This window comes from Xiphias gladius, chromosome 1 (assembly GCF_016859285.1).
Source record: "Xiphias gladius isolate SHS-SW01 ecotype Sanya breed wild chromosome 1, ASM1685928v1, whole genome shotgun sequence".
NCBI classification, from domain to species: domain Eukaryota; kingdom Metazoa; phylum Chordata; class Actinopteri; order Istiophoriformes; family Xiphiidae; genus Xiphias; species Xiphias gladius.
The window spans coordinates 3,915,057-3,926,216 of NC_053400.1; the positions used below are offsets into that span (position 1 = coordinate 3,915,057).

The 11,160-nt window shown below is 41.1% G+C and overlaps 1 protein-coding gene across 1 annotated transcript in view; it reads right to left on the reverse strand.

Moving 5' to 3' along the window:
* Positions 1-10,824, reverse strand: part of chsy1 (chondroitin sulfate synthase 1) — a 74,720-nt gene extending 63,896 nt beyond the window's left edge. The window contains exons 1-3 of the mRNA XM_040139188.1: positions 10,589-10,824; positions 10,130-10,482; positions 6,653-7,148 (exon numbers count right to left, since the gene is read on the reverse strand). Of these exons, the coding sequence (XP_039995122.1) occupies positions 6,653-7,148; positions 10,130-10,440 (807 nt within the window). The 5' untranslated portion in view covers positions 10,441-10,482; positions 10,589-10,824. The remainder of the gene's footprint in view (positions 1-6,652; positions 7,149-10,129; positions 10,483-10,588) is intronic.
* Positions 10,825-11,160: the final 336 nt, after the last annotated feature.

An 11,160-nucleotide genomic window follows, 5' to 3' on the forward strand; every position in this document is an offset into this window, starting at 1 on the left:
TTTTTGTATGACTAATGTGATGTGGAAGCTAACAGGCTGGGAATTTGTTGTGTATTACAGGCACATGCTATCACTTTATACTGGATAAAAATGTTGATCATTCTGACTACTAAAAAGATGTGTGAAAGGATGTGACTTAATTATATGTAAGCAGCAGTTAAAAAAAACAAAAAAACTTCAGCCTCATCAATCTGCTCCTCACCAATAACTGTGATATCAGCTCTTTTTCTCATCTTTATAAGTTAATTGAACATTTCATGCTGGATTTATATTGTGTGTGATTCTGTGAATGTGATTCTGTAATCAAACTACTTTGCACCACATTTAGCGCGATGTAGGAAAAAACTGCATTCCATCTCAACTGTAAACTTAAGTCAAAAGGATAAAAACATTTTGGTTGTCCCATAAAAATGTTTGTAATCGTTATGTTTGTATAGATAATTTGACAATTACCAATATAATTTGTACTACATATTGTTTACCGACTACTGCATCTTCCATGCCCACTACAACATTTGAGAGTTTTACCTTGGAGTCCGCATTAAAGGACATAAAAAAGGTGAATTGTGCATCACTATCCATCAATACAATTCCTCCTTTTGTCTGACAGCACAGACTGGCTGAGAAAATGATGATTCAATCATTCACAGATCAGATCTCCTATCATCTCCTACAGTCTCTTCATTAGACCTCCACATTACTGTATATTTTGCATTAGCTCTGATTCATGTTAAGACCAGTCATATCAGCAACAGGTCTATGGCACAGCCGAGTCTAGACATGTCAGAGAACAGGTTGGTTGGAGTAAAGACTCAACTACAGCACACACAGAAACAATCACTCCTCTGATGACAAAGCTGCAGCATTCTTTTTTAATTCTGTCCCAGCATGGGGACATAATGGGCTGTATTGGTTAGCAGTGTTGTCTTAATACATTTTCTTCATCTCCTCAATAACAACACTCACACAAGTCTCAACAATGACTGAATGGCATAAAATCCAGCTGGCACGGTGCAACCATTTCAGCTGCCTGCTGAATCATATAACTGACCTACAGTTAAACCTCATAGTGATGAAGAAGCCTTAAGTGTGAAGGAGGGTGTCCTCCTTTTTCACACTAACACTCACAGAATATGCATTTTACTCTTTGAACTGAAAACATGCCAGTTTAGGCGATTTCCCCCCTTAACTAATATTATATTGTACGTAGATTAATTTGAATTTAATATTTATGTTTGTAATTGCACATCAGAAGTGAGCCTTGTGGGCTATAAGAGATATATGTGTAAGCAATCAAACCAGTTGAAAAATGACATACCTGTGTGCCACTAAACAAAACAAAACCTTGTCATGTAAACATCACACAATAGTGTAAGCTGGACAAACTGTACCAGCCAATGGAATGCTATTCTGTAAACCATGACTCAGAAAAAGGTCAGCCCAAAGGACTGAGCAAATACACAAAAACAAGGATAACTGTGACCTTGTGGTAATCTACAACTAGACAAAATTCAGTAACACAGAGATTAAAACAAACAGTCTTTGATATGTTATTCCATCCAAAAAGACACATATCTATCCAGCAAGGAAGTAACAGTTAAAACCCAACAACACCCTTTTACCAAGCTGCAACATACACTTAGCTGAACTCAAAATGATGATCACTTTCTTATTAAGTTGGAAGCGATACTAGCCTGTCCTTATACATTGGTGCTGATGCATTTACCACTCATCTGCTTTCACTGCTCTTGCTGGGTGACTGCTTGTGGTTCCTGCTCTTTTCACTGTAGCGACAGGCCCTGATGAAGGCTGTACCACTGACTTAAACACAGCTCTCTACAATCTCCTGGATTCAGTTGCGACTGAAAGAATACAGTGTGTTTCCTATACATCATAACTTTCTGATGTGAAGTATGGAGGACCTCAGGGCTCTGTTCTTGTCCCTGTTTTTCTCTATATATTTTACTGAGCTAAATTATATGCGGTCATGGAAATAATTTCCAGTCCTACGCTGATGATATTCTGAATGCTCTGTACGTGGGCACGATTGTTCTAAAATTATTAAATTAGAGGCCTGTGTCTGCTTTGAAAATTGGATGCCACATAATTTCCTGCAAATAAATTCTGATAAAAACTGAGATGCTGGTCGTTGACCTGGCCTGACATAGACATCAGCTTGTTCAGTAAACACTAACTCTTGACAACGGTGATTTCTCAATGTCTGACAGTCAAGAATCTCAATGTTATGTTTGATCCTACCTTCTCTTTTGATCAGTATATTAAAGACATCACCACAACCAGCTGTTTTATTTCCGGGCTTGCCACACACTGCTATTACTAAATGTCTTCAAATGGTTTACAATTTTGCAGCAGAATTTTAACTAAAACTACTGTCTACTCCTGTCTTTTCACTCAGGCTCCTCTGTGTTGGACCATCGATCATCCTATGACCTCTCTCTGTCCTCTCGCTTTCGGTTCTTTATTCCAGAAGTTTTGGAGCAGGACCTTCATCCTCCAGGATAAGCAGCCTCTTCTTTTGTGTCTCTCTCTCTCCGTCGCTCTCCCTCTCTCTCCCTCGCCCTCCCTCTCTCTCCCTCTGCTGTGTTTGTTCCTTTCTCCTGTATGTCATTGATGCGCTTGAGTTTGCCTCTTGCGTGTTTGTGTTGTCTGTCTTCTGTCCATGTCTCCATTGTGGAGAGGTCATGTGACTCAAGTACCATCTGTTTGGGGGCATCTGGAAGCTGCTCAAGATCCTCAGGATCATATTCTTCATATATGGTTACGGTCAATTTCTAATTTTGCCATCTAGATTGTCCATACTGTAAATTTACTACGGATCCACACTCTGTTCCTCTTCCTGAGGATTATTCCTTTTTTTCATCTCTTGAAGGGTTTTTTGGGGGAGCTTTTCCTTATCCAATTCAAGGGTCTAAAGACAGAGGGTATTCTATGCCATAAGATTAGAAAGCTCCCAGAACCAAATTTGTGACAATGGGATGTAAAAATATAACTGACTTGACTTACTAAACACATAAAAAACCATGACATAAGCAGATCTTGTTAATGCACATACACATACAGTACTGTGCAAAGGTTTTAGGCACTAAGAAAAAGTGAGGACTGCTTTCAAAAATAATGCCATGGACATTTATTATTGATCAAATGACTTCATATGAAGTGCAGTAAACATAAAAACCTAAATCAAATTAATATTTGGTTTGATCACCCTTTGCCCTTACAACAGCACCAATTTTTCCTCGGTACGCTTATTAACAGTGTTTTAAGATACTTGGCAGGTAGGTTGTTGCAAGCATTTTGGAGAACTTGCCACAGCTCTTCTATGGATTTTGGCTGTCTCAGTGTCTCAGTTCTGTCTCTTCATTTAATCCCAGACTGACTCATACGTTACATCTGACTGATATTGAGATCAGGGCTCTGTGGGGGCCATACCATCTGTTGTAGGGGTACTTGGCCTTCTTGGCACTGAAGACAGTTCTTTATGACTCCCACTGCAGAATGAATTTGGGATCAATCAGACACCTCCCTTATAGAATTTTGTGGTGGATGAGAATCTAAACATCTTAAATGCCTAAAATTGTTTTCACAGAAGTGTACATTGTGACTACCTGACAAGGGACTGCAGGAGCTCCATTCGGTGTTTTTGTGTGTTTTGTTTTTTTTTGAGAAAAGAGACATTCCCATTCAGAGCAGCATTTTTGGACTTCTTCTTTTAAAGATTACTGAGGGAGTCGTCAAACCATAAGAACATCTGTAACATAATTATTCTCATCATGCAGTCCTCTGTACTTCCTGGTGAACCATTGTAGCCGATAGGGCTATTCAAATAACCGCAATATTGCAAATCAGCGCTGTTGACAAGCAAACTGCAGGGGATGACAAGCAACCGCCACAACCACTATGTTCACGGTTTTTCTTTTATTCATGAGGCTAGGTCCTTCTTGTTTTACACTTCAATGCGTGCGTACTGAATGCTAAACCCCTCGGGTCGCTCCAGTCGCTGACGACTGGGAAAGCAATTATTTGATACTTTGATTAATATTTCTGTAACAGATTTATGTAGAGACTTACTTTAAAAACCGTCTTACAGTGCAACGTTTTTCCGTTACAATGAGCGATTATAATCCTTCCCGGGGCTTTGTAATCCATCATGGAAACTGGTGTTATTACCAGCCACCTTGTGAGTCTGTGGGACTCTGTGTGACTCTGTGTGTGTGTGTGTGTGTGTGTGTGTGTGTGTGTGTGTGTGTGTGTGTGTGTGTGTGTGTGTGTGTGTGTGTGTGTGTGTGTGTGTGTGTGTTTGTGTGTGTGTGTGTGTGTGTGTGTACTTTGGCAGGTGTTTATCTGCCTGTCTGTCTGTAGACAGATATTGTCACCGAGATAGCGTCACAATCGTGCAACATACAGTCACAAAACTTTACAGGCGTGTAGTTGAGATCAAAATGAAGGCCAAATTCGAAGATGGTCAAGCCAATGAGTACTGAGTACACGTGTAATAATGTAGTAATGACTACTGAATACTCATTAATGGGAACGTCAACATGTTGAATGGAGTTGCAGCTAGTGTGATCCCATTGCAACATGGTCTCTAGTTTTTCGATATTTGCTGGAGAAAATAAATAAATCAGTGTTTTGTGTCCTTTTTCATCTATTGTTTAGAGTAAAAATAAGTGTTATCTTGTTCTGATGAAGGAAATTGATGGCAGCCATACTGACACTATCTCTACCTACCACTATCTCATAAGATGTGTTATTAAACTGTGCCTCAAGAGCTGAGTCAATGAGGGTCACAAAATTTACAAACACCCTGTCCCTAGCATTTAGAAAATGTAGTGCAGCAGGAAAACAACCTTCAGAGGTGAAATTATCTGTAAAGATAGTAATCTGAAAGTTGTGTGTGGCACTTATCCTGGATAGAAACTGGTTTGCAGGATGGCACTATAGAAAAAAAATGGTGCACAATAAACAGGTATTTAAGTTGTTTTAAAACTGTGTCATCTTTGTCAATCAAAATGAACAGTATAACTAATAATAGCCTAACATTAAGATTATTTATATAGCACTTAAATTAGGATAAATGAAGTAACATATATGCGCAAATACTGCATATCATGCTGTTGAGCCCTAAATTCCTTCACCTTCACCTTCATTCCTTCATCATGAAATCTTTCATGATTCACAATACAAAGTTAAGGATTTCTTACCATCTGTATGCCAGTGCGGTATAATACAGTCCTAAAACACTCATACGGTATATCATCTTATTCTGAGGCTTCTAATGTTCAGGTTTGTTGACATTGTCTCAGTTACGTTACATAAACTCAACTATTGTCATTTTCAAGTTTGGACTGTATGGGGGTGTTGAATTATACTGCTTTATATTCAATAAAGAATTCTCTGACTAATGACTTGTGGCACAACATGTAGCCAGCAGCCAAAAAGATATGACTTGGGTCAAGTCGAGGGAACTTAAGTATATGTCATTTACAGGCATAGGATATGGCAGTTATAGCGTTAAATGGCTTACATTAGCTACAAGCATCTTTAAGTCCTCAGCACAGGATGAGGCTGTTTACAGCAAGCAGGTTATCACCTGCATTATCACCTACAGTTTCTGTTCTAATTTGATTGAAATTCACTATTTGGGTGGTGGTCTGCTAAAGCACACCTTGTGTCAGCTGCATACAAGGCAGGATTGCCAACCTAGAAAAGCAGGGCCAGTAATGTTACAACTTGCATCACTGAAATACAAGACCCAAGTGTGATAAACTGCTAAACAATTGAGTGTAGAATGTTAATGCAACTACCAAAACACGCATGCAGCACGCTCTCACTCTCACCCCAAATGAGAGGCACACAGTGAGGGCCGGTAAAGAGACAGACAGGGATGGTAAAAAATTGATTTTTTGACGGCAGCTGGTGGAGGCAGCTGAGAAAAGAGCGGATAGTGTGTACACGTCCTTAGCCTACATGAATATTTGCGTTTGGGTCATTAATTGCCTGTTCACCTTTCAAATAGCCTACATTCTACATCTCACGGTTTTATACAGTCGCCAGGCTCATGGTGTCATGACCCCCTCTCCTTGCTTTTATTTCCTTTCGGATATACACTGATCTCATAAATGGACTCTTTGGAACCCAACTGACAGAAATTCACTGTAGTGACAGAGAACTTTAATCCCTGTGCCATGGACTCAGTTAGCCGTGGGCTACAACTTGAGCCCCGTTCTTTTAGCCGTATTAGTTTACCATTTGGCAAATTGGCACCGTTAAAACTATGCCAAATTAGTAGCTCCTGTTTGCAGTGTACCCATGGATACACAGACAACTATCACTGGATTAAATTGATACTGACGAAAACTTGCTGTTGGCTAGTGTTAAGTGCCGGGGTCTTTACTCTACGATATCTAAGGGGATTTATGGATATTTATTCATGATGGACATTGGAGATAATGGTATGCCTCTCAGTTTGAAAACCTCTGGTGTAGACAGTTTAAAACTCAAAACTCAATTTTTTTTTTCTATATTAGTTTTGCTAATTCTTAAATGTAGTTGGATTCTGTATCCTGAAATATGTGTTTTGGAGTCAACGACCTAAAAAATATGATATGAAAACAAAATTAAACCACCTTACCTCATAGGACCAGACACACTGGACACCGGCAAACCTCCTGACACACCGGCCCACCTCCACGTCTTCATGGGTAGTATACATCTCCTGTAGACACTCTCGGATGTGGGGCACCATCCTCTTGAGGACCTCACGGCTCATGATGACCCCTGGCCCCCCCATGCAGAAGTTTTCCCCAGGCTCCAGGGCCAGTTTCCCCAACTCGTCCCGGGCCCCCATGCCTGTTTGGCCAAGAAAGATGGCCTCACTACTGTTGAGGCTGCGCAGGAAGCTCTCCAGCTTCTCACTCTTAATATAGACATCGTCATCAGCCCTCATGAACCACTCATACCTGTCCAGATAATGGTCATGCATGTACTTGAGCATCATGAAAGATTTCTTCTGGGGTGGGTACGAGTCATCCACATTCCTCAAAGCCACTATGGGAATGGGTATGGAGGTGTCTGAGCCCTCACTGGAGAAGAACTCCACATGACCTGGAATTGTCTGTGCCCAGGTCCTGTAAACACATAAAAATAAATAAATAAATAAATTAAAACACACAAACACACAAACACACACACACACACACACACACACACACACACACACACACACACACACAAACACACACACACACACACACACACACACAGTCGTTAAGTCTGGACAATGACATGAGCAGCTGATTAAATTTACATAACAAAGACCCTAGGGGGTCCCAAGGGTTCCTGGTTAGAAATGGCTTAGCTTGTATAGTAGTATATGGTGTCAACTAGTTCTAAACACAATAAAAAATCCATATTTTTCGCCCAAAGCAGTGTACATGCTAAAACAATCATTTCTCAATAGGCTTGGGAGTGAAACCTCTTGTCTACAAAGGCTTCATAACTAAAACAGCCTTTAACAGCCAAATAGTTGCTTTCACACACTGTACGGAGAATTCACAACGAGCGAGGGGTGGCGCTCTCCCTGGCGCCACCCCTCGCCTAAACCAAACGGAGTATTTCTAGTAGGTGTGAACGCGTCTCACACGGACTATCTCCAGCTGTGTGCTGCATGTGTGAAAGGGCAAACAACAGTTGTCTGTAATGTTGGATCATTACCAAATGCAATAAAGCCGTTTTCCCATATGAACCCGAGTACATATGGGAAAACAGTTCAAATTGGTGGTGATCCAACATTACAGACAACTGTTGTAATTCAATGCATTCACAATTACTGAAAAGACTGCAAGCAATTTTGTCATGGAGAGACAGTGTTATTTGCCCCTGCAATTCCCTCTTAGCCCACAAGAAAATTCCAATCAAACCTAAAATGAGCATTCATTCTAGGTGTTGAGCATTTGAATCTGGTGGAATTAAAAGAATCAATAGGTTTATCACCATCAGGTTTAAATAGAATAAACAACTAATCTGCATCTACTGCTGATGGATTTTTTCATATACAGCGCAATGATTGATTTGGAAAAGGAAGAGGCAAGACTCATTTGCTTCTGGGCTGGCTGCTTTGGTGTTTTATTTGATGTGGGCGGAGATGGGGACATGCAGAGTTTCAGGCATTCTTCCTTTTTGTATTGGGTGGCATTTCAAGTGTACCGCTACACTTTTTGCTGCATATTTTGCATATATCTGTGGTTATTCATGATGGCCTTAGGAGATAATGATATGCAAGTCACACTGAGTTTAGAAACAGACATATGTTCTCCTTATGATACCCAAACCACTGCCAGACGATAGATGCAGTGCTGTTTTCTTTTCTGAACCAATTTGTGTCTCATCTTCTACTACTGTTTCCGAACTCAACACGTATAAACTCCCTTTGGTGCTTCACTTCTTCTCGCTCTCTCCAGGCTCTTTTCCCGTTCCCTCCAGATACAATAACACACATCTCACCTATATACATCACACACACTCACCCAGGAGAGTGGTTTGGATGCATGTGCAACTGTGTGTGATGTACACTGGGTTCTGAGACTGACTTTTGGACCCTACTGTATATATGTGAGTTTTTCTTTTTTTGTGTCTTTGAGAGGGAGAGAGCCATAGCAGAGAGTGAGAGAAGGGAAACACCAAGGCCAGTCTCATGCCGGCGCCTTACAAAAAATTACTTGACAATTTGTACTCGCTGTTTGCTATATAGTCATTACTACATCCCACACAGAACAAGACGCAATACATGTAGTACATTCAACATATTGCTCATCCCTACTTCACTATACACAGGAAGGAATATTTTTTTTAGTGGCAGATTAGGAGACTCTTGATGGAGTATGGACATACGTATCTGCTTCTCTAAGTTGTACTTTGATTTATTTTTGAGGACGCCTCCCCGGAAACATACCAAGTACTGACAGTATGACCCCTGTATATGGCTAGTACTGAGGAAATCCCAGCACTCAGTCAGAGCTCTCATGCGATTCTGTCAGGTAGCTGCTGAAGTGAGAAGGTCTGAGAAGCCCTGATTAGGCATATCGTCTTGGTAGACCTGTAGTCCAAGCAGGACCAGCGGAGCCAATATATCGTGTTCTGTACACTAGAACAGATCTGACACTTCAAGTCGCCCAGCTTAACCTCTTAAACTCCACTGACTTGCCTGCAGGTCAGTCAGTACAAAGTCATACTGTCCAGCTAAACACTGTTCATAGAGCTGTATTTTAAATGCTAGTGGAGATGCTAAAGTAATAATGAAACAACCAGTAAATTAATTAATTAATCATGAAGGAGAAAAATTAATCGAAATTGTTTTTAAATTATCAATAAATCATTTTAGTCTTTTGTCAAGCAAGACTGTCGACCGTTCTGACTGAATACATTTAGGTTTGGACTGTTGGTCGGACTAAACATCCATCCATCCAATGGACGGAATGGTGCAGCCATTAAGAAAAAAAAAGAAAAAAAGAAAAAAAAACACGAATCTTGGGTTTGGTAATTTCAGACAGTGTTAATATAATATAACTTCCATGAAAATATACAACATGCTGCACAATATTTCTGAGACTGTCAGAAAGGTTGGAATGACATTATTTTACCCACCTTAACGCTACTTAAGGGGACATAAAGGGAAACTGGATCTTCGGGGGTTTTTAATGGCAGTTTTACAGTACATAGCGAACAGTTAACTGGTAGAGCATAATCTGACATTCTAACAAATCGCTGGGCTGTTCCAGTAATTTCAGCATACCGGTACATAGACTAGGACATGTCACGCAGCACCTGAACCGGACCATCTTAGTCTTTTCTTATTGAATTCCGTGTCAGAAAAAGCTCGTTGGCAGCAGTCAGTGTGGACCAATGACGAAAGCTGAAAATGGGTTGGTAGCTAGCTGCCTAATGACAGTGTTTATATCGAATTCCTTCCAGGCAGACTTATAATGAAAGCCACATTAAAGTGCTAAGCTTTAAATTGGGGATTGGTGAACCGTTACCTTCCATATAAGAGATAAAGCGGAATTGGTAAATCGTGGGGGGGGGCTAGATTCTTCTCGGACACATTACATACCTGTATGCCGCCACGGCTCGACTGTTCAGGTACTTCTGGGCAGTCATTACACCAACGAACAGGAAATTATTGGACCTGGAGCCAGGTTTCTCGGTCACCGGTGAACCGTTATCTTGCGGTGGCCATAGGACTCCGCCGTATTCCTTTCTGAGACCCCCGTTCAGCCCACAACCGGCGGGGTTGGCTTTTCGTTTTTGTCCAGCTTTCTTCAACTCGGTCGCCTTGGGTAAAATGAGTCTGGAAGCCAGGGTGAACCCGACAACCAGTCCCAACAGAACACTAAACCATGCTCTTCGGCTTCGACCTGCCATTCCCCAAAACTTCACCAGCTCGCTGTGTATCCTCACTGTATCCTAAACAACGAAAAACAAGCCAATACACAAAATAAAAAATGAAACTACAACAACAAAAACCGGATCGGTAGAGCTGCTGTGTCTCCAGAAAACCGGGCTCACACACACTCTCTCATGGTAGAAAAGCCCTTTTCTTCCAGTTGCCTACGTAGCATCACAGCAGTCTCCTTGAAGCCGCCACCTGAATCGTTCTCTGTCGCTTTGCCCTCTGCTCATCAACCTGTCTGTCGTTATCGACCATCGGCAAACTTCAACGCCAATCGACAAATGCAGCACCTCTTTTCATTGCCTTGAATAGCGACCCCATTTTCGCCATTATCTCGCCACTGGAAGGATGTCAGACTGTCGATTTCGCTGTTCGCGAAGGGTTTAACATTGATTTGACCCAACGGAATTTCCGTAGAAGCGCTCTGACTGGTTGGCTAGATGAATCCCTTCGAGCCATTGGACCTAACGATGCAGCGTTCATGTTTTACGGGAAAATTCCGCTGCGCAGGACCACTGATTACATTTGCAACATGTCTATAAACTTGGGTTCCTTGTGAAAAGGGGTGTTTTGTTGCCATTGTTTTAAGCCGTATGTGTATTTCTGTCAGTTTACCTGAAAATTTATATTTGGAACTGCGTGTAAAAACACTGAGGCCAATAAAGCTGAATCTGATGAGGATATTTATGAGA